At 25.9% G+C, this 20,270-nt stretch overlaps 2 protein-coding genes across 2 annotated transcripts in view; one reads left to right on the top strand and one right to left on the bottom strand.

Annotated features, from left to right (window-relative positions):
- Nucleotides 1–20,270, bottom strand: part of LOC126893487 (collagen alpha-5(IV) chain-like) — a 208,400-nt gene that overhangs the window by 92,475 nt on the left and 95,655 nt on the right. The window lies entirely within an intron of this gene.
- Nucleotides 1,033–18,538, top strand: LOC126910565 (disheveled-associated activator of morphogenesis 1). The gene is made up of 15 exons (XM_050693218.1): nucleotides 1,033–1,211; nucleotides 8,193–8,291; nucleotides 11,330–11,458; nucleotides 11,691–11,780; nucleotides 11,841–12,119; nucleotides 14,619–15,098; nucleotides 15,169–15,286; nucleotides 15,358–15,490; nucleotides 15,590–15,716; nucleotides 15,799–16,362; nucleotides 16,426–16,724; nucleotides 16,786–17,089; nucleotides 17,149–17,403; nucleotides 17,468–17,638; nucleotides 17,864–18,538. The coding sequence occupies exons 1-15, from the start codon at nucleotides 1,194–1,196 to the stop codon at nucleotides 18,137–18,139; spliced, it is 3,342 nt and encodes a 1,113-aa protein (XP_050549175.1). The 5' UTR covers nucleotides 1,033–1,193; the 3' UTR covers nucleotides 18,140–18,538.

Consider the following 20,270-nt stretch of genomic DNA (forward strand, 5'->3'; position numbering starts at 1 on the left):
TAAAATTATACTTTAAGGACATTTTTTTACAATTTGATAACTGCTTAATTATATAATAATTAGTCCATATACTAAAACAATTTTTTCTTATCAATTTTAATTATAATAATTAATAAAGTTTGAACAAAAAATGAAAGGACCAAAATTAGATGTATAATAGTTATTACAATTCAAAAATTGCAATTAAAGAACTCTATTGATTATAAGAGCAGTTGAATGGCAGTTTTTAACATATAGTACATTCGTAAGTCGCACTATAAAAATCAATAAGATGTTGAAACATCCAGATAAGTGTATTATCCAGACTTAAAAAATTGAGTAGGGGACTATAGCCCTCCCAAATAAAATTTCAAGCTACAACTATGTTATTAATAATATTTTACTCATGCTTTATGTTATTTTATTATGTATCAAAATAAAAATGTAAAACTTTTTAACATATATATTTCCATGTTCGAATATGAACCTGATATTTTATAAATAGAATATCAATGAAAATATTATGCCTTATAATTTTTCCTTTTATTAAAACAATATAAAAATTAATAATTAAAAATAAAATACTATATCTACTAAAAATATTCTAAGAGTATTATTTAATTAGGAAAAATTGAATTAAAAACCACTATGTGCCATTATGTATATTATTATTTCAATCAACCGGTGGCCCCTTACATTTTTTATTTTATAAAACATTTTGGATTCAATGAGGAAAAATAATTCTATTTAAACCAAACAAATATTCAAAAATATCATAGATTTATTATTATTGTTATCATTTTTAATTTAACGGACAATACAAAATTATTAGTGATAGAAATTTACTAAAGTCTTAGTTAAATTCATTACCTTTCACCGCTAGGTTGCGGGATGCCTTGTTCGTACTAACAGCAGCCAGGTATAAAATAACAATAACAATAAACGATCACCACCACCACCACCTCTACAATTCTTTGGTTTCACAGAGTGAAGAATACTGCCTATCTGTCTATTTTGTTTGATTCTAGTCAGTCAAGCATGTCATGTGCAACCGGTTATACCAGCATTATGCGTTCATTGTACATTAGTGCAATACATCAATAATTTTTCGAAACATTTTATCATGAATTGGTTTTTTAAGTGCGGTATTTTTAAGTCGAATTGTGTATTTATCTAATATTGTTTATGCACTCCAATATTTGACTGAAAACAAAATGAAGCTGGTAAACCTGGTAAGAATTAATTCTTTACAAGGATTGTGTACATATTATTCACAAAACTCCACAGCCATAAAAATGTGTACAATTACCAGTTGAAAACGAATGAATTATAAATATTCTTATACATCAATCTATTTATTTTCTTTGGGTATACATATAATGAGACGAATCACATAGTTTAATTTAATACAATTTTCATCTCTGGGAACCATACTCCTACACATTTCCCATTTTCTCTTCTTATTTCATTATAATTAAAAATAATTTTTTATGAATATATAATGACTTAAATATATTTAATTATATGTGTTGAATTACATGAAATATTTAATTACTATCTTAGCCTGTTTTGATCACATAATGTGATTTATTCATAAATAACTTACCATGGTATAGTCATATTATGAGACCTAAAAGAATTGCATAATAATAATAATAATAATAATATTAATATTAATATTATACATTTATTTAATATTATTGAGATCGTCTATGAAAAATAATTCATTCCATCTTATATTTTCATTGTAATGTACATGAAATTTTATATTTAAATTGCTTACAATATAAAATGAAAGTTGGATTCATTATTTTATTCGTCATTTTTAAAAATAACTGTCATATAAAGCAATGTTATTCAACGAGGGTAGAGTCGTGAACTGATTTAAGGGTCGCCAAAACATAGTTTAACACATATAGATCGATAAAAATTCAATAGGGAGTTCGACATAACAAATGTATTAAGAAACTAAAAAATATTTTTAGAAATATTTTCTATTATAAAGTACACATTTGATTTGACGATACATCTCATATTTTTTAAAGACAACAAAAACATTCAATATACTTTTTTTAAATATTTAAAATATATAGATTTCATTCTACTACACTTTTGACTTGACGCTAAATAAATTACCATATCATTATTATTTTACAACACTAAGATTTGAAGAGTATAATATAACATAATGATTTATATTTCACCTTACAAATTTAATTCTGTATTTCCAATTATATCTCATTTACTAAAATTATGGTTGGATTCGTGTTATTTTCGCATCGGCATACATGCTACTTACTACTATACTACTATTGATACTTGTTTTATATTTTTATTCTTTTTATTATATATTTTTATAAAACTTACTTTATACAGAGTATTTCTTTAGGTTTTGTCATCTTTCATAACTTTTTATCCAGTGAATATTTCGGGTTTTTTCTATACTTTCGATAGTTTTGGATTACGTTAAAAACAAATTTGTTATTATTTGTCTCTAATAAGAAAAAACAATTTTTCATTTTATAGTTTTTCAAATTTCAAAAAAGCCATTTTTTAGCATTTTTCTACAAACACATTTCGGTGGATCGATAGCAATTTTATGATAAGTACTTATCAAATAATATTTATATACATTGAGTGGGAATGTAGAACGGGCACAGCTCATACTTGTGTACGTATACTCTGTCCATTTTTCATACCCATTCTATATATTTAAACGCTTTTAACTCAATAAGTACTTATCTTAAAGTTGTTATCGACCTATCAAAATATTTTGTAACAAAAAAACTAAAAAATAATTTTTCTTTTATTATTAGAGACGACGAATGATAAAAAATATCCTTATAATGTAGTCCAAAATGACAAAAATAATTTAAGAAAAAAATTAATTCAGAATATAAAAAAAAAAATATGTTATGTATTAGAAAGGAATTTTGAAAAAGAAAACTTGTACAAGATACGGCAGTTATTTTGTGTAATAATTATCGTGTTTTGGTTATCGGCGACTTATGTTTAGAATCCAATTCCAATATAGTAGTACAACATTATTTTTAAAACTCGTTTAAAATGCACCAGGAAAAACACTAGTGACGATAAGCATGACAATGTATTCTGAATGTTGTTTGATTTAATGACATTTTGCAATACTAGATATTCAAAAAAAAAAATTACATAAACTATGTTACGATGAACATAATCGTAAATTAATAAATAGGCTTAACAACTACTTTCGATATTTTGTTTGAATCAACCTATTTTTTAATTGAGCTTAAACTGAAAATAATAACATAATGGAGCCGCTATTCATGTTTGGTTATTACTTTATAATAGCGCAGCAAATATATTTTTGTACGCCAATAAAATTAATCGGCAAAATTTATCACTGATATTATTTTTTGGGAGTTGTTTAAAACCGATTGACTTGTTATTTAACTTAAGATCTAACTATTGTGATACATATTAAAACAATTTTTATTTCTCGGTTATCCCAAAACATTTTAAACGTTTATGTTGTGTTAAAAGATTCGAATGAAATGAAATTTTTAATATTAATTTAACTACTATAACAAAGTATTTATGCATACACAAATCATCAAGTAGAATTTTCCAAACGTTGTTTAGCTGTTAATTTGTCTTAAAAATGACAAAATACTGAAATTTAATTCTGTTATATTGTTTACTCATACCGTTAACCCAATGATTAAATATAAGGTACTGGGGACTCTATTTTGTAAATGTTAATTGCTGTATTCTCAAAATATCTACAAGTTGAAGGAAGTTCACAAATTCACGAAACGGTACATTAATAGTATGAAGTTAAATCTGTGAAAGTATTATCAATTGTATTTTTAGGTACAAATTACATGCTAATCAGTCAAGTGTCACAAAAACAAAACGGAGTTATAATTTATATTATTCCTGCTTGCTTTGATGAGATTTGTCGAATACTAAAATTGCATTTTGTATTCCAGACTGGACATTGACATGGAAAGGTTCTGTTTTCATAATCATAAATTTCGTATTGTTTTCACCAATGACCCGGAACACTTTACAAGTCTATGTGGGTGTGTTATGTATCGTTAGACGCGTTGAGAAAATATTAAAACTAATTGGGTACATCTTTGATTAGCCTAAAATTAATACAAAAAAAGATAAAAGTATTATTATTATACATTAATTTTCTATTTTATAACTAATTGATCAAAACTACTAGTCTCCAATCAATTTTTTTAATGGGTAGCTAAAAATGACCTATTAAATAAATAATATAAAAATACCCATCAGTGGACAAACGGCATAGTTGGAACATATGTACGATATGTAGATATGTTGATGATATCTGACAGTATTTAACATAACTACCATAAAACGATACGAATCTAAATTTCACAATAATTTGTATGTTTATAATTTTACAATTTGTAAACTAATGAGTACATATCAATGATCACGTGAGTGTGATAGTGCTTAATGAATGATATAATTACAATTTTAATATGGTTCATTATAATATATTATTGTCAAACTAATTAAAAATAAGCCTTATGAATACTACAACTAAATGATGTACAAAAATTAGATTAAAAAAAAGGTGAAAATTAGTAGAATCGCAACCATGTTATATATTTTTTCGGGTACGAGTAAAACATAATAAAAAATGCAATTTTCCGCTCTAAAATAAGCCATAAATTTACTGCTGGAGGTAAGGGGTAACACTTGCCCCCCCCCCACGTGGTCTTGCCTAAGCAAGCATTACATTTTTATTATTTCTACATCATTAGTTCTAAACGTTGAACGACTCAAAATATTTTATCATGAACGAGGGAACTCTAATAATATTCTGACCACCTAAAGAAAAACGTTGATATTGATCAATATCTTTCATTATTTGACTTGACGGCCTTTTAACGCGGCATGAAAATTATAAATTACCACGGTTTCAGTCTTAAATAATTTAAATGGATTGAGCCACTTACCGCCTCGTTTAGTCTATTTAACAGATGGTTTCTTCTTTATCTGGAGACGTGATTACTAAATTACTGAACATCACTACACGATTCAGTTATGCTTTTTGTAGTTTTTAAAACGTTCTACATAAATTGTAAACTTTTCATTTAAATGGTTCAAGGATCAATGATCTAATTTATATACTGTTGTAGACTTTAGATTGTATTGAATATGATTAATATACAGGAAATAGGTAAACTTTTGCTATAAAAGTCTGTTGAATGCAGACGTCCGAGGTCAACATTGTGGACACTTGGCAACGTCTTTAGCTCTGTTAATCTACTTAACCACAGTATTATAGTAATATTGTACACTTGAAATACTTTAAATGGTAATAAACGTGTCAACTTGTAAACAAAGTTCTTATTAAAAATGTACTGTGGAAATAAATAATTTTTTTATAGTTTTAATTGCACTAAATTGTTTTTTAAATCAACTTCTAAGATTATTTTTATTGGCGTTAGATGTGTACATTTTCAAATACTTAATAATCAAGCGCCTAGATTGTAATATTATCGAGCATGTAAATTACTTATAAAAGAATTAATATTTATTTCATAACAGCATATAACTATTATTTTTGTGTTTAATTCGTGTTAGCCCATTTATTAATATTTTATTCTTTCTCTATTCGACTACGTGCTTCTATTTTTTTAAGAGTTTACTCTAACATATATAATAGACATCATCAGATTAACGAAAGGTCAAACGGATAAAATTAACAAATTCGTTCACAAGAGAAAATTAACGTGACGATCGAGAACTCTTCTTACCTATTATACTTACTTTGTTGACGGACTTTTAAAAACGTCTTGTTCGATATACACCCACCCACATGTCGATAGATTAATGTATGAGATCAGTGGATCAGTAATATAAAAAATGCGTAACGTTAAAAGAGTAAACGCGCGTATACTCTTGTAATCCCAACTCGGAATAGCTCTGTAAAAACAACGAGGAAAAACAATTAGTATGGTTTTCCTTACGATAAAATATTATTGGCTTGTCTCCTGTAGGCGAGATTAAAACAAAAACTATTCTTCTTTAATATCCTATCCACCTACATTTAAATTTACTGAATGATAAAGTATTTTTTTTTTAATTCGTGTATTCAAGACTATTTAATCAAATTAATAATTGCATCGAATTCTTGTCCTTAATTAAACTTAACAAAATGTCTGTTAAGAGACTTTATTGTTTTTTTCAAAAAAATACACTATCTAATATTATATTTTAAGAATATTCCATTATTTATAATGGAATTTTTCAACCGCTTAAAATATTACGTACATTACGAATTATTTTTTTTTTAATTAAGCTAATCAAAAATGCATTCATCATGACATACTAGAAACATGACATTATATTGACAAAAAATGTGTCAATCTTTAAAGTTGACTATTTCTAAAAAAAATTGTTTTGATAGATTGAAATCACAAGAACAATTAAATTCTATTAAAAGTTTTTTTATTTAATATTATTAAGTTATTATAATATGTCCCCTAATTTTTTATGTGCTATAATTTTATGCAAATTTCAGCCATAACGTATGTACTCAAATAATTTTTGTATACAAGTGTGCAATTTAATAAATTACTGGATCCATTTGCTTCCTACTGTGATATGAAGCTTTCACATTCCTTATTACTTCCATTATAAAATCTTATTATTTTTGCATAAGCAAATTATTTGACCCGTTGACTTACAACTAAATGTGCTGGTCTAGACCTTTCATTCTTAGGGCATTCTTAGAAGACATGCGTAAACCACATACAACTGTCCATTTAGAACTAGATAACCTGTGGAGACGTATTTTAATCAATTAAAATATAATTTTAAACGAAGTTTAAAAAAACCATAACAATTAATGTGAAATTAACGATTATAGAGTAATATATATATATATATATATATACTAATCCATTAGTTTTTGTTGCATTAAAACCACTGCGTGAGGACGTCAGGGTAAAAAAAAAGTAGTTCTTTCGTGCAAGGTTACTTGAAAATCCGTAAACGATCATATCACGTATACACGGTAAACTATTTTGTTAACGATAATAGATGCCTAGAATTGTGACAAGGTTGATACACTCTTTGAAAGTGAAAACCAGCGTGAGGTAGTTCGGAAAAGATTAATAGTGATTTTAGATGACATTTATTGAACTATGTGATTTTATTTCCGTTTGTTATTACAACAGTAAAGTTATCCGAAAGGAAATGTAACAATAAAACAATTGTTTAACATCAATTACAAGCTATAATTAAATTATTCCGTTCAAGATTGTAAAAAAATGTTTACTGTCGTCTTAGATGTTAATAAAAGTATGATTTTGATCGGGCATCAGAAAATGTAGAAATGGAATGTTCGATTCAATCTTAATAATTTTATTTTTACCAATAGACCTAAAATATGTCTTATTATTGTAAAATTTTGCTTAATTTATGTGTACACATATATTGCTATTAAACCATTTTTCTTGAATAGCTGACATGACCATTTAATCATTCAGCTGTGTCATGATTAACAATTAAAAATCTGTTAACAGATAGCTATTGCAAATATTTCTTATTAAAAAGCCTATGAAATTTTTAAGAAAAAGTACTTAATACTGTGTTTAACTCTGTTTACATTTATTTATTCTGACACTCCCACTTACATTGTTCAATTATGAATGTTTAATCTTTTTTTTACTTAACACTAGTGATCTATTTGTTATATTTTATTTTTGAACATAAACCATAATAATGAAAAAAAACAATTTTAGAATGCTATTTTTAGATACAATAAAATCCCCATTGTGATTATATAAATTAGGCAATTTTTACTGTTTTGATAATAAAAATGTACAACTTAGTAATATTATTATTCAATAAACATAAAACAATGTCTGATACTATACTACTAGTCATCTACTTAAATTTTAATTTAGACTCCATCGGATTAGAGTAAAAATACACTAATAGTTCCATGCAACTTTCAAAAGTTAACCCTCGTAATCATTTCTAAATATATATTTTTTTGTCTCAAATCTACTATTCACTATGGTGTCTAAAAATACATTTTATTTTATCTAGTAATACTTTTTTTGTGAAAATCATTGTTTAATGATAGAAATGAATAACGTATAGATATTAATCCATTTAGACGTAAAATTTAGTATTGTGTTTTTATGCCGATATAATGAATTATATTTTTTATATTTCAGACTGTACCCCGCACCATGGCGGGTTTAGCTGAAAGGTTATCAGGTATTATGCCAACGCCTAGCACACGAGGGCGAAAAGGATGGTGTGGTTGTCTACAGGTATGTTCAATTATTGTTCATAATTTGAGAATTTAGGATTCAAGAAGCATATCAACCAATTTCATATATTTTAAGAGAGCACAATTAAATTTCATTTTCCATTTAAGCTAATGGAAAAATGTATTTTTTATTAAAAAAATATGTTTTCCAATAATATTAATCATACACCATTATCACGATAAAAAATATTTTATATATTAGTTAAAATATATTAATAATTGAAAAATCCCAATTTTGGTTGATACGTTTGTTGTTTAATTTTAAATCCTAAAAATTTATTTAATGTTATCCATAGAATAATTAACAATAATAATTTATAATTATTAAAACTTATCATTGGATATAATTTGATTTCCTTCTTGGTTATATTATCATCAAGGGCAATTTAATGTTAATTTTTTTTCTACAAAGGTTAAGATTAGTGAAACCACAGGGAAATAAAATTATTTATGTCGTAGCAATTATTTATGTCATTATAGGTGTCCTCGCAGTTAATACCAGGCAGGTGACTGTCGCTGTAATTTCATAAGCAAAGCGCATTCATGTTTTCTAGATCTATTAATTTATTATGTACAAGAAATTTTGATTGGCTAATTAACGATTGTACTATTTATTTATTATCACTGGTAGTTACACTTTTTTATTGAAAAGAAAAAAGTGTAACCATAAATAGGTATTTTATGTTGACATTATATGTAAATTTAAGGATCATAATGGAATCAAGGCAAGATTATCCTTTTATAAATTATTTTTAGACTCTTATAATAATTTGAGATAAGTGCACTTTTTAGGTGTGAACAATTTTTATTGGTATGACGACAGAATCCATAAACAAATATTCATATGTTTTATATATTATTTTGATACTATTAAACATACACAAGTTTGTATTGTCAAAAAAAAATTTTTTTTTGTTATCATTAAGTGTCAAATAATAGTATGCATAATTAATTCTCAATTAAGAAACCACTTTTACTGGCATGTCACGACGATTTTTGACATGTTTCTGTTTGAAAATTAATGAACAAGTAAGCGTTAAAAAATCAATGTTAACAAGAGTTAAATAAAACATTTAATTATATCCAACAACTTTTATTTTGCTTTTAAAAAAATATTTAAAATTTTTAATTTTTGACGCTATGAATCCAGTGGTATCATTTCACTTTTTTTAGGGCGTGCAAACTTTCTAATAAGCACATTTTATACTCAAACATTTTCATCAATATTAATATATATATATTAATATTGATGAAAATGATATATATATATATATTTGTAATTGATTTTCATATTTTGGCATTTTGGGTCAAATTAGTGGGATATATCACCTCCATTGGCATACCATTTTTCATTATATATTTTATAATTTGGAAACTTATCGAGCATAATTAATATGAAAAAATGATAAATCCTACAAATTTGGAACATTAAATTTCTAGTCTTAGTTATTATTTATACGTAGGTAAATTCAACAATGTATAATTCTAAAATAAATTAAATTTGAAATAGGCTTAATAAGAAGAAAGACATTTATGCATATCTAATAATCCTTAATATTTTGATATTATAATACAAAAGGCTCTGGAGTATGGAGGCACAGCTCCCATAATGATATGTATCAAAAAGGTTTTCATTCCCATTCATGGCAAAATCATTTGCTCTCCACTGTATTTTAGAGAATATTACTAATTTTTGTGGCCCACTGATATAATAAATTGACTACAATTATATTGCCATTTTTTAATTTTTTTCAGTTTTAATAAAAATCATATAATGTATATTTAAATTACAAATTAAGTTTCTAAATATTAACTTTTCGGTTATAATTTGTATTATTGAGCTTGAAGAAGATAATTTCGACCTCATTGCGAAACCTAAGTGTAATACTGTATTGCACTGTGCATACTTATTACGTTTTTGACGAGTTTCTTTAACTAACTTATCACTTCTCAAATAATTAATCTTCATGATATTATAGGCAAGTGCTAGAAATTATTGTAATACGGAAAGTGGACTTTTTCATTTTTTTTTTTTTTTTTTTTTTTAAACCTAAGTCAAGTTTGTTCTCTTATTTTTATTTTTATAATTAATAGCCAAGGGCTATAAACGTGTAAAATCGTTAGTATAATTTCTTCCATCGAAAATAGTCAACTTATCGTGTGCTTTCACTCTATTAATTATAGACGATGTGTCTATGAGTCACGGTATAATTTTATTAAAGTAATGATTTATATGTTTTTTAAATCTTATAGATTTATTTTAAAATTTACATTAAAAAAAATTTAATTATGCTTTTAAAAATGTTTTTGTTTCCTTTGATCAGTATAATACCATTTAACTTTCAATACTCTTTTTATTTTTAAGATTCAAAAAACGTATTTTACAATCATTTATTCATGAATACTTAATTTTTTCAAAATTATAAGATTGCTGTGACCCTTTTATAATTGTAAATTGGGAATGTTGTTGTCTCTTCTAAATCGCCACTGGCATTTGCTAACAATACAATATAGATATTATATTTTATTTGAGTTATATAACTGGTATTATTTAGATACTATTATCCGTGAAAGAATAAGTAACTATTCTTGTATTACTTAAAATCGAAGATAAAATTAGAAAGTAGAAATATCTTATCACATTGAAAAGTTAATTTTTTTATTAAAAAAATGTCACGTACGTGTCACTTAATATCAATATAAATTAAATTGGATAATAACACATCATGATGGAAGCCATCGTGGTTTTATTCAAGGTCAAATATTATTTTTAAGTTTTTTCAGTTGTATTTATTTTTAACGTAAAATACTGAATATTTCACAAGTTTTTTCATTTTAAATATAATTAGTTGGTAATTATAGGTATACGCATTTGATCTTAATTATATTTTAATATTGTTAATTTTTAAGTATTAATCCCACCTATTAAGAAATTGATATTTTGAATAAAAATAAAAGTTTTGTATTTTAATCAATGTCGATATTTGTTTAATAAGTAATAGAGATCAATGGAATAATTTTTAACGATTATTGTTTCAGGATGATGAACCTCCAGAAATCACATATTGTGTTGTAGATAACTCTGGTACATTATCACTTCAGACGATGACTCCCACACTTCCTATGCCAGAAAAGTCCGAACTGGATAAGCTATTTGCCGAGTTAGTTGTAAGTGTCATGGTTAAATTTGATCTTGAGATATACGTGCATAGATAATTGTTTAGGGCATTATTATACAATCATCATTTTCCATTTATATAACATACAAACGTCCCCGATTAGTAATGCGAGCCATCATACTCAGCTCGTATTATTACGTGAAGAAAATACTTTCAAAAAGTATTCATTCGTTTTAAAATGGGTTTTAATAAATAAAAATGTAATCACTTTATATTTTTAGGAAGAACTAGATCTTACTGCTCCCAACAAAACTGCAATGCTTGAACTTCCAGCTGAAAAGAAATGGCAAATTTATTGTAGTAAAAAAAAAGTAAGCATCTACTTTAAATGAAACACAACTTATAATATAATAAAAATAATAATATTTTAGGACCAAGAAAGTACAACAGATTTATCTCAGTCTCCAGATCACTATATTCAAAGTATAGGGACATTATCTGGAGATAAAGATATAAATGAAAACATGAGTTTATTTGATTCATTAAAGACAGCTCTTAGAACTCAACCCCACAGTTTTGTGCTAAGATTTGTTCAAGCTGATGGTCTAGTTACTCTATTAGAAGTTTTATCTTCTATGGATTATGACACTCAACAAGGTTCAATGCACACATCAATTATTGGATGTATTAAAGCTCTGATGAATAATTCAGTAATTATAATTTTATTTATTTTATGAATATGTATATAAGTTATTTTTATTAGCATTTAAATTATCAGTAACTAAATATGAAAATTATACAGGACTAAATAAACAAATTTTTATTGTTTACAATTTTTATATGAATTATATTTGGAAATTTGGACACTAATTCTGAATCTTACTTAAGATTTTATATATCATATGTAGTTTTTGAGATATTTATAGAGTAATTAAACAATAAATACACAGGAAATCGTCACAAAAAATTATAAAAATAATTTTGTTTAACTTTTTTAAATTGATTTTATGATGGTTAATAAGAGTTTGTATAAAATTTTAGACTGTTCTATCATGTTTAACGAAATTTTTGTATTTTTTAAGTTAGTTTAAGTGTCATTTACAAAAAAAAAAAAGCTAAACTTTCTACTATATTTTGGTTTAACTTATAATTATAAAACTTTAAGCTACTAATAGATAATTTTATAAGTATTTAAAAAATATTAACTTTGTATATTTTATAAATACACCATTAAAAAATTATCGTTTTTGTATTAACGGCAATACAGAAAAAACTCAAAAATTTGCTACAAATACTATTTTTGTTTTTAAGTATTGCTTTATTTTGGAGTAATTGAAATAATGATATAAAAGAGGTGGCTCAAGGAGCATGCGTTCACCCTTCCCCTTAAATTAGGTGACAACTAATAATATGTTATTGAAAATAAAAATGAGTTTTTTTGTACAAAATTATTATAGAGGCATACATTTTTTTATACATTCATAAATTAATTTCCTCTTTTTACAATAAAAAAAGCACAATAAATTTCTGGATGTTAATACTTAATAGTCAGGCAAAGCCTTTTCCTTACATAAGTTTAACTTAAGAAAAAAAAAAATGAATTCAACTAAAAAGATACAAAAAATAGTTAAACTTGTTGGACACATTTTCAAATTTTGTACAACTCTTTTTAAATATCAACTTAGGAAAATTTAAAAAACATGTTTTATTTTTTTATGACCAGGATTATGAACTATATGCATTTATATGTATTCAACTTAGTAATGTTATTTTTATATTTTTTGATGTTATATCTTGGAAGCAATTATGTATGTTAATTTTGCCCTAAAATGAAAAATATTTTTGCATTACTATATAATCTTAAGACAAAGTTACAGAAACATCGGGCCTTCAAAGTGGTACAAATAAAATTAAAAAATACACATAATTGTGTCTGCTTTGCTTATGATGATTAACCATGTTATTATTATGCAATTACTTTATAATAATTATCTCAAAAACTAGATACGGTCTTAATAAGTCTAAATTCAAAATCAGTGTCAAAATCCCTATAAAATGAAATCATATAAAACTGTAAAAAAGAAAATGACTGTTCTCCCATTATTAGTACTAATGGAAGATAAGCAAATTTTTAAATTTTAAAACTTGTTAATGTGGAGATTATGTGTACTAATATTCAATAAAAAACCCTTTTTTAGTTTCATCAAACTCTAACACAAAGATCTAAAATAATCAATTATAATTTTATATTCAATTTAATATGTATAATGTGTCAAGTAAATAATAAAAAATCAAAAATGACGACTTCTGGTCCATTTTTAATAAAGAGTTTTAGACTTATTGGTCTCAAATTTTTAGTTCAAAAGCCTGTTTAATAGATTTATATTCTTTGTATTAATCTTAATTTTTTTCATTTCATTAAGACACCAACATACAGAGTGTTTTAGATCTAATTTACAACACTAATAACTTGATCAGATTATTATTTTATTGAAATTTTTTATTTTAATAATTATTGCCTTCTTAGACTACATTAGAAGTATATTTTTATTATTTATCTATGTAAGAAAAAATAAAGATACAATTTTTTTAAATTTAAAAATTTCAAAATAGTAATTTTTTAGTCTATTTCTTATTAACAATTTTAACGGGTCAGTAATAGTTTTAGGATAATTATTTATTGAGTTAAAATCAATTTATTACTTAAAATGGTTCTGAATCGTTGGCATAATATATGTACACCAGTATAGCCTGCACATACTCGTGCTACATACTAACTTTTTTGTATAAATATGCTTTTAACTTGGCCTGAGTACTTGTTCTATAACTGTTATGAATTTATCAAAATTGTTCATAAAAAAGGACTAAAAAATTAATATTTTGAAATTAAAAAAATTTAAAAGTATTTTTATTTATTTATTTTTTATTAAAGTTAAATAATGAAAAATACCATTTTAATATAAACTAAGAAGGTAATAATTGTTAAAAAAATTAACTGACAAAGAAATAATTTGATCAAAAAGTATTAGAGTTGTCAATCAGATCTGAGATATTCTTTAAATGATATACAACTTATAAAAATAAATTTTTTTGCACAATTTTCATATTGCTAATGAATTTTTGAAAAATGTGTCAAATAATGTGTAATACACTAAATTATTTATGTAGCTTCATTTATATAAACAATACAACTCCTAATATATTTATAGACGGGAAGATCTCATGTTCTTGCTCATCCTAGTGCTATAAGTACTATTGCTAGAAGTTTAATAACTGAAAATCCTCGCACTAAGGTAGCCGTTCTAGAAATTCTTGGTGCATCTTGTTTAGTTCCTGGAGGTCATAAAAAAGTATTGGATGCTATGACTGATTACAGAGATTATGCACATGAACGTGCTCGATTTCAAGGAGTAATTAACGATTTAGATAGAAATACTGGCATTTATAGAGATGATTTAACAGTAAAAACTGCTATTATGTCATTTATTAATGCTGTTTTAAGTTATGGTCCTGGACAAGAAAGCTTAGAATTTAGATTACATTTGAGGTATGAATTCCTACAACTTGGACTAAAGAATATTATAAATAAACTAAGAGAACTCGAAAATCAAACATTAGATCGACATATGGATTTCTTTGAAATGGTTCGAAATGAAGATGAAAAAGAGTTAGCTAGAAAATTTGAGCAGGTATTTAAACAAAAAATATTTATATGATATTTAATTAGTAAACAACTAAGTAATTATTATATATAATTAGGAACAAGTTGATACACAAAGTGCAACATCAATGTTTGATTTAATTCGTAGAAAATTGAGTCATTCTCCTGCATATTCTCATTTTCTATCACTTTTACAACATTTCTTACTATTGCCATGTAAGATTTTTTGTTAATTAAAAAATATACTCTCACAAATTTATTTTAAACAAAAAAAATATTGTTTTTAGTGGATTATGGAAGTTTACCTCAACATTGGCTTTTATTTGATCGAATTGTGCAACAAATCACTCTACAAACTGACTCTGGTATTGATAACGATGTATCACCCATCAATATAAATGTGAAAGAAATAGTTCAACAGTATGTTTTAATAAATATTTTTTACTTAAGATAAATTATTATTATTAATAAATGTGTTAATAATAATTGTAAAATAACTTTTATAATTATTGAAAACAGGCTAGCAAAGGAAGAGGAACTTGCTGCTGCTAAAAACAAAGCAGAAGAATTGGAAAAAGAAAACAATAACATTGTTGCTATATTAGCCAAGAAAGAACAAGAACTAGATTTGAGAAATCAAGAAAAAGTATGTTAACATTCTTGTTTTATAATTTAATTTACAGTTAGTGTTTCATACTAAGAAACAATTATTATTTTGATCATGATAGGAAGATATGGAAGCTAGTATTGCTAGGCTCAAAGAACGTTTAGAAAAAGAGCTTTCCACTCATTTAGAAACTAAACAGAAATTATCAGAATTAGAAGATACAACTAGTGAACTGCAACATCGTATAATGTATGAACAAGAAGAAAGAAGAAAATTAGAAACATTATTGAATAATGGAAGTTTACCTGACGATGCCAAAGTTAACTTAGGTTCTTCTTCTTTGTCTGTACCTATTCCACCACCTTCACCTCCATCGTTGCTCAAAGTCCGTGTTCCAGTTCCTCCTCCAGTACCTCCACCAGCCCCTCCTTTACAGTTTCCTACACCTAATCTTCCACCACCACCTGGTTGTTTACCTCCTCTAGTCAGCAGACAAAGATCTGTAGAAATTCCTAAGCCAACTGCACCATTAAAATCATTTAATTGGTCTAAATTACCAGAAACTAAAATAGCAGGAACCGTATGGGCTGATATTGATGAAGGAAAAATGTATTCATCTATTGATCTTGAGACTGTTGATAAACTGTTTTGTGCATACCAAAATCAAAAGATTAATGGGACAGTTGTAAGTCGATAAAGCATTTTAAATTTCATATAAAATAAAAATTTATGATCTATTTTTTTGCAGAATGAAGAATTGTCTGAAGACACGAAACAACCAATTAAAAACAAAGCTAAAATTTTGTCTGTAATTGATGGGCGAAGAGCTCAAAATTGCACTATTTTACTGTCAAAATTAAAAATGTCTGATGAAGAAATAGCTAGGGTTATACTGGACATGGATACTAAAGATATTTTTCCATTAGATATGGTTGAGCAACTTCTAAAATTTACACCTGGACCAGATGAAGCTGCATTACTGGAAGAACATAGCTATGATTTGGACAGTCTAGCTAGAGCTGATCGTTTCTTATATGAAATATCAAAGTATGTAATTCTTTTATTTCTACTTAGATCACATTCTCATTTTTATTTATGTATTTTTTAGGATAGCACATTATGAACAGCGACTTAGGAGTTTAGTTTACAAAAAAAAATTTGTGACTTGGACTGGAGAAGTTGAAGGTAGAGCAAAAGTTGTGATGGAAGCATCAAGAGAAGTTGCTCGATCTAGACGTCTTCGAAAGTTATTAGAATTAGTATTGGCACTTGGAAATTATATGAATAAAGGAGCAAGGGGAAATGCATGGGGCTTCCGATTATCATCACTTAATAGATTATCTGATACAAAATCAAGTTCTGTACGTGGCACCACTCTATTACACTTTATTGTGGATATGGCTGACAAAAAGGTTTTAACTATTTACACAGTTTCTATTTCTATATATGCTCTAAACTTTGTAATTTACAGTTTAAAGATGTTTTACTTCTGGAAGAAGATATACCTCATGTTCGTGAGGCTTCAAAAGTTAGCTTGGCAGAACTTGAAAAAGACATGTCACAATTGAGAAATAATTTAAAGGAAGTTGAACGTGAAATAGAATTTCAGAGAGTTCAACCAGCAGTGCCTGGTGACAATTTCTTACCAGTCATGAAAGAATTTTTAACCACTGCTACTTGTAGATTTTCTGAGCTTGAAGATTTATTTCAAGATATGAAAACAAGAGTGAGTTTAAATCAGAATAAAGGTGATAAATTTTCAATTGAATTCTAATCTTTGAGTTAATCAGTTTGACAGGGCTGTTAGATTGTTTGGTGAAGACAACTCAACAATACAACCAGATGATTTTTTTGCTATTTTTGACTCATTTTTAACTGCTTTGGTTGAATCTCGTCATGATAATATTAACATTAAAAAGAGACGCGAAGAAGAAGAAAAAAGAGCTCGTCAGGAAGGAGAGGTACAAACAATTTTTTATTAACATATTATGAGACCAATTGTAATTTTTTGTTTAATAATATCGAATAAATGTTTCAAAAAATTATTGTTTTTTTTTTTTTGTAAATGTATTTTTTTAATAAATAACTTTTTTTCAATATTATTATAACATAGTTTTTAATAATAGCAACAATGTCACTGTTTTAGTAATGTAACTTGATTTTTAATTAAAATATTTTTCTAATAGTTGAAAAAGTTGACATTAGATCGTAAACACTGTAAAGAGGGTAATGGAGTAATACCAAACAGTTCTACAAGTCGACGAGCAGGTACTCAAGTTTCCATTAATGGAACTTCTGGAGAAAAAGCAGAATTTGATGATCTAATTTCAGCTCTAAGAACTGGAGATGTTTTCGGAGAAGATAGCATGGCTAAGATTAAGCGAAGTAGAAAGTCTCGACATTCTCCTCCAACTAGGGAGCATAGTCGAGATAGAGTATTAAATGTCACTCGACAAAAATAATAACTTGAACAAAAGCAAAAAATATTTGTGAAAATAAATAATATTGTTAGTTTGAAATTTATATCCTTATATTGAAACATTATTGCAAAAATTTTTTATTTTTACTTAAAACGTTCTGTGATATACAGTTTTTTTTTTTAATATCAAAATTCATATAATTGACTTTGCTGAAATTTCAGCTAAATAATTGAATCTTATCTTTATTTTTCTTGGTTTATTTATCAATTTTAATTATTGTTTGTATTTTTATTATGGAATGTAAATTATTTAACTATTAATATTATAATTGTATAATTGTGCAAAATTGGACGGTTGTAAAACATAAATTAGTGAATTTTATATTTGTTCATTTATACATTTATACATTTAGTTGTACTATTAAATTATTATAATAGTTTATTACTATTTAGAATTATTGTTTAGTACAAAAGAATTTGAGTTAATTTTTTATATAAAGAACTACAATACAAAAAAAGAACAACTTATAATTTATTTGAAAAATGGAGTTGGATTTTTTCAAATGGCTACAAATATAAATTGCTTGCTTATTTATTAGACAATGATCTAATTAAGAAAATGACTGGTCGATAACTATTTTTCGGGAGTTCTTGATATATTTATACACCTAGGTAAGAGGAAAAAACGACCGAGAAATGACTAGTTATAAATAATATCAGCACTCACTTGTATCCTCCAGTCATTACTTTAAATTGTTAATAATCAATTATGAAATTAACTTTTTATTAAACTTAGTAATTAATTCCTATTCTAGGAATCTATCAAAATATTTTTAGTGTCTCGTTAAAATACCTAAAAGCATGAATTGTTATATTACATTTTAATTTTTGAATTATAATATTGATACTACAAAACTAAGAATTATTTCTTTATTTTAAATGAGTTATGGAAAGTATTGGTGTTTTGAAAATGAAGGAGAAATGTTAATTCGTAATAAGTTATATAATTAATTAGGTACGAATTTATGTTTGAATATTTTAACTAACTAAATGGCGATGTTTGAATTATAAATAGATTCTACTTATATATCCGTTCTGAAATGTATATATTACACATATTATTCATGATGAAGTATATAAAATAAAATGTATATTTAAATATATATACAAAATTGTATCCTAATATAAATTTTTTTTTTTAATTCACGGTCGGCATTACTGTGGGCCGTCCTGGAACTGCCGTTAGGCATTACTCATGGCGGTCCACACTCAAATATAAACTCAGCGTTGTGACATAAAAAAAAAACATTTATAAAGCGAAAACAAGTACATTTAAACGGTAAGCTGGTTATAAAATTTGTATTATAAACATATTTAAAAGAAATCTACAGAAAGTATATGTATGGTTAATTAAATAAACATATTATATAGAAAAAAAACATAATAAATAAAAGAAAAAGAAAAACTAACCCAATCAATGCATATATGACAACAATAAACATATATTAAAAAAAAATTGTATAGAAAATTAATAGTCATGAAAATAAATTTTCTACACATTCAGGGCCACAATATACATATGCGTAGAAATGAATCCTTACCCTTTAATTCATTAAAACCATGAGCGTGGACTTTAAAAAAAAAAGCTTGTAAAACGGTGAAAAATGATCGAATTGAATTAATTTTTGTAAATGTCAGAAATGTCATTGAGCAGGTCTGATTAAAATTTCAAACCTTAAGTCGTAAAAGGCTGGCGTCAGTGAACGTTTTTTTTGAAAACTGTCAAAATTTTAAAACGCTCGTGGGCGAGTGGTAAAAATTTCCAACCTTTGCCAATCATTTTCTTGGAGTATCGTGACTACGTACTTTCATTGAAAAAAAAAATTTCAAAATCCAAGCATGCCAAGTAATTTTCCCAGAAAAGCGTTTTTTTCCTGGTTTTATTATACAGGGTGTTCAGTAAGTCAGGAAATGGGTTTCTATTGTTCTCATTGTTACAAACAATGAGAACAATAGAAACCCATTTCCTGACTTACTGAACACCCTGTATAATAGATTTTCACACAAATCTAAAATTGTATTAAACTGGTAGAAATATGATTATTATGTCTACATAGTAACAAACATTACATAGTATTCAGTAAACAAGGAAACAGGTCAATTGTTACAAACCT

Source organism: Daktulosphaira vitifoliae, unplaced genomic scaffold (assembly GCF_025091365.1).
Source record: "Daktulosphaira vitifoliae isolate Bord-2020 unplaced genomic scaffold, ASM2509136v1 Scaffold_1, whole genome shotgun sequence".
NCBI lineage: Eukaryota > Metazoa > Arthropoda > Insecta > Hemiptera > Phylloxeridae > Daktulosphaira > Daktulosphaira vitifoliae.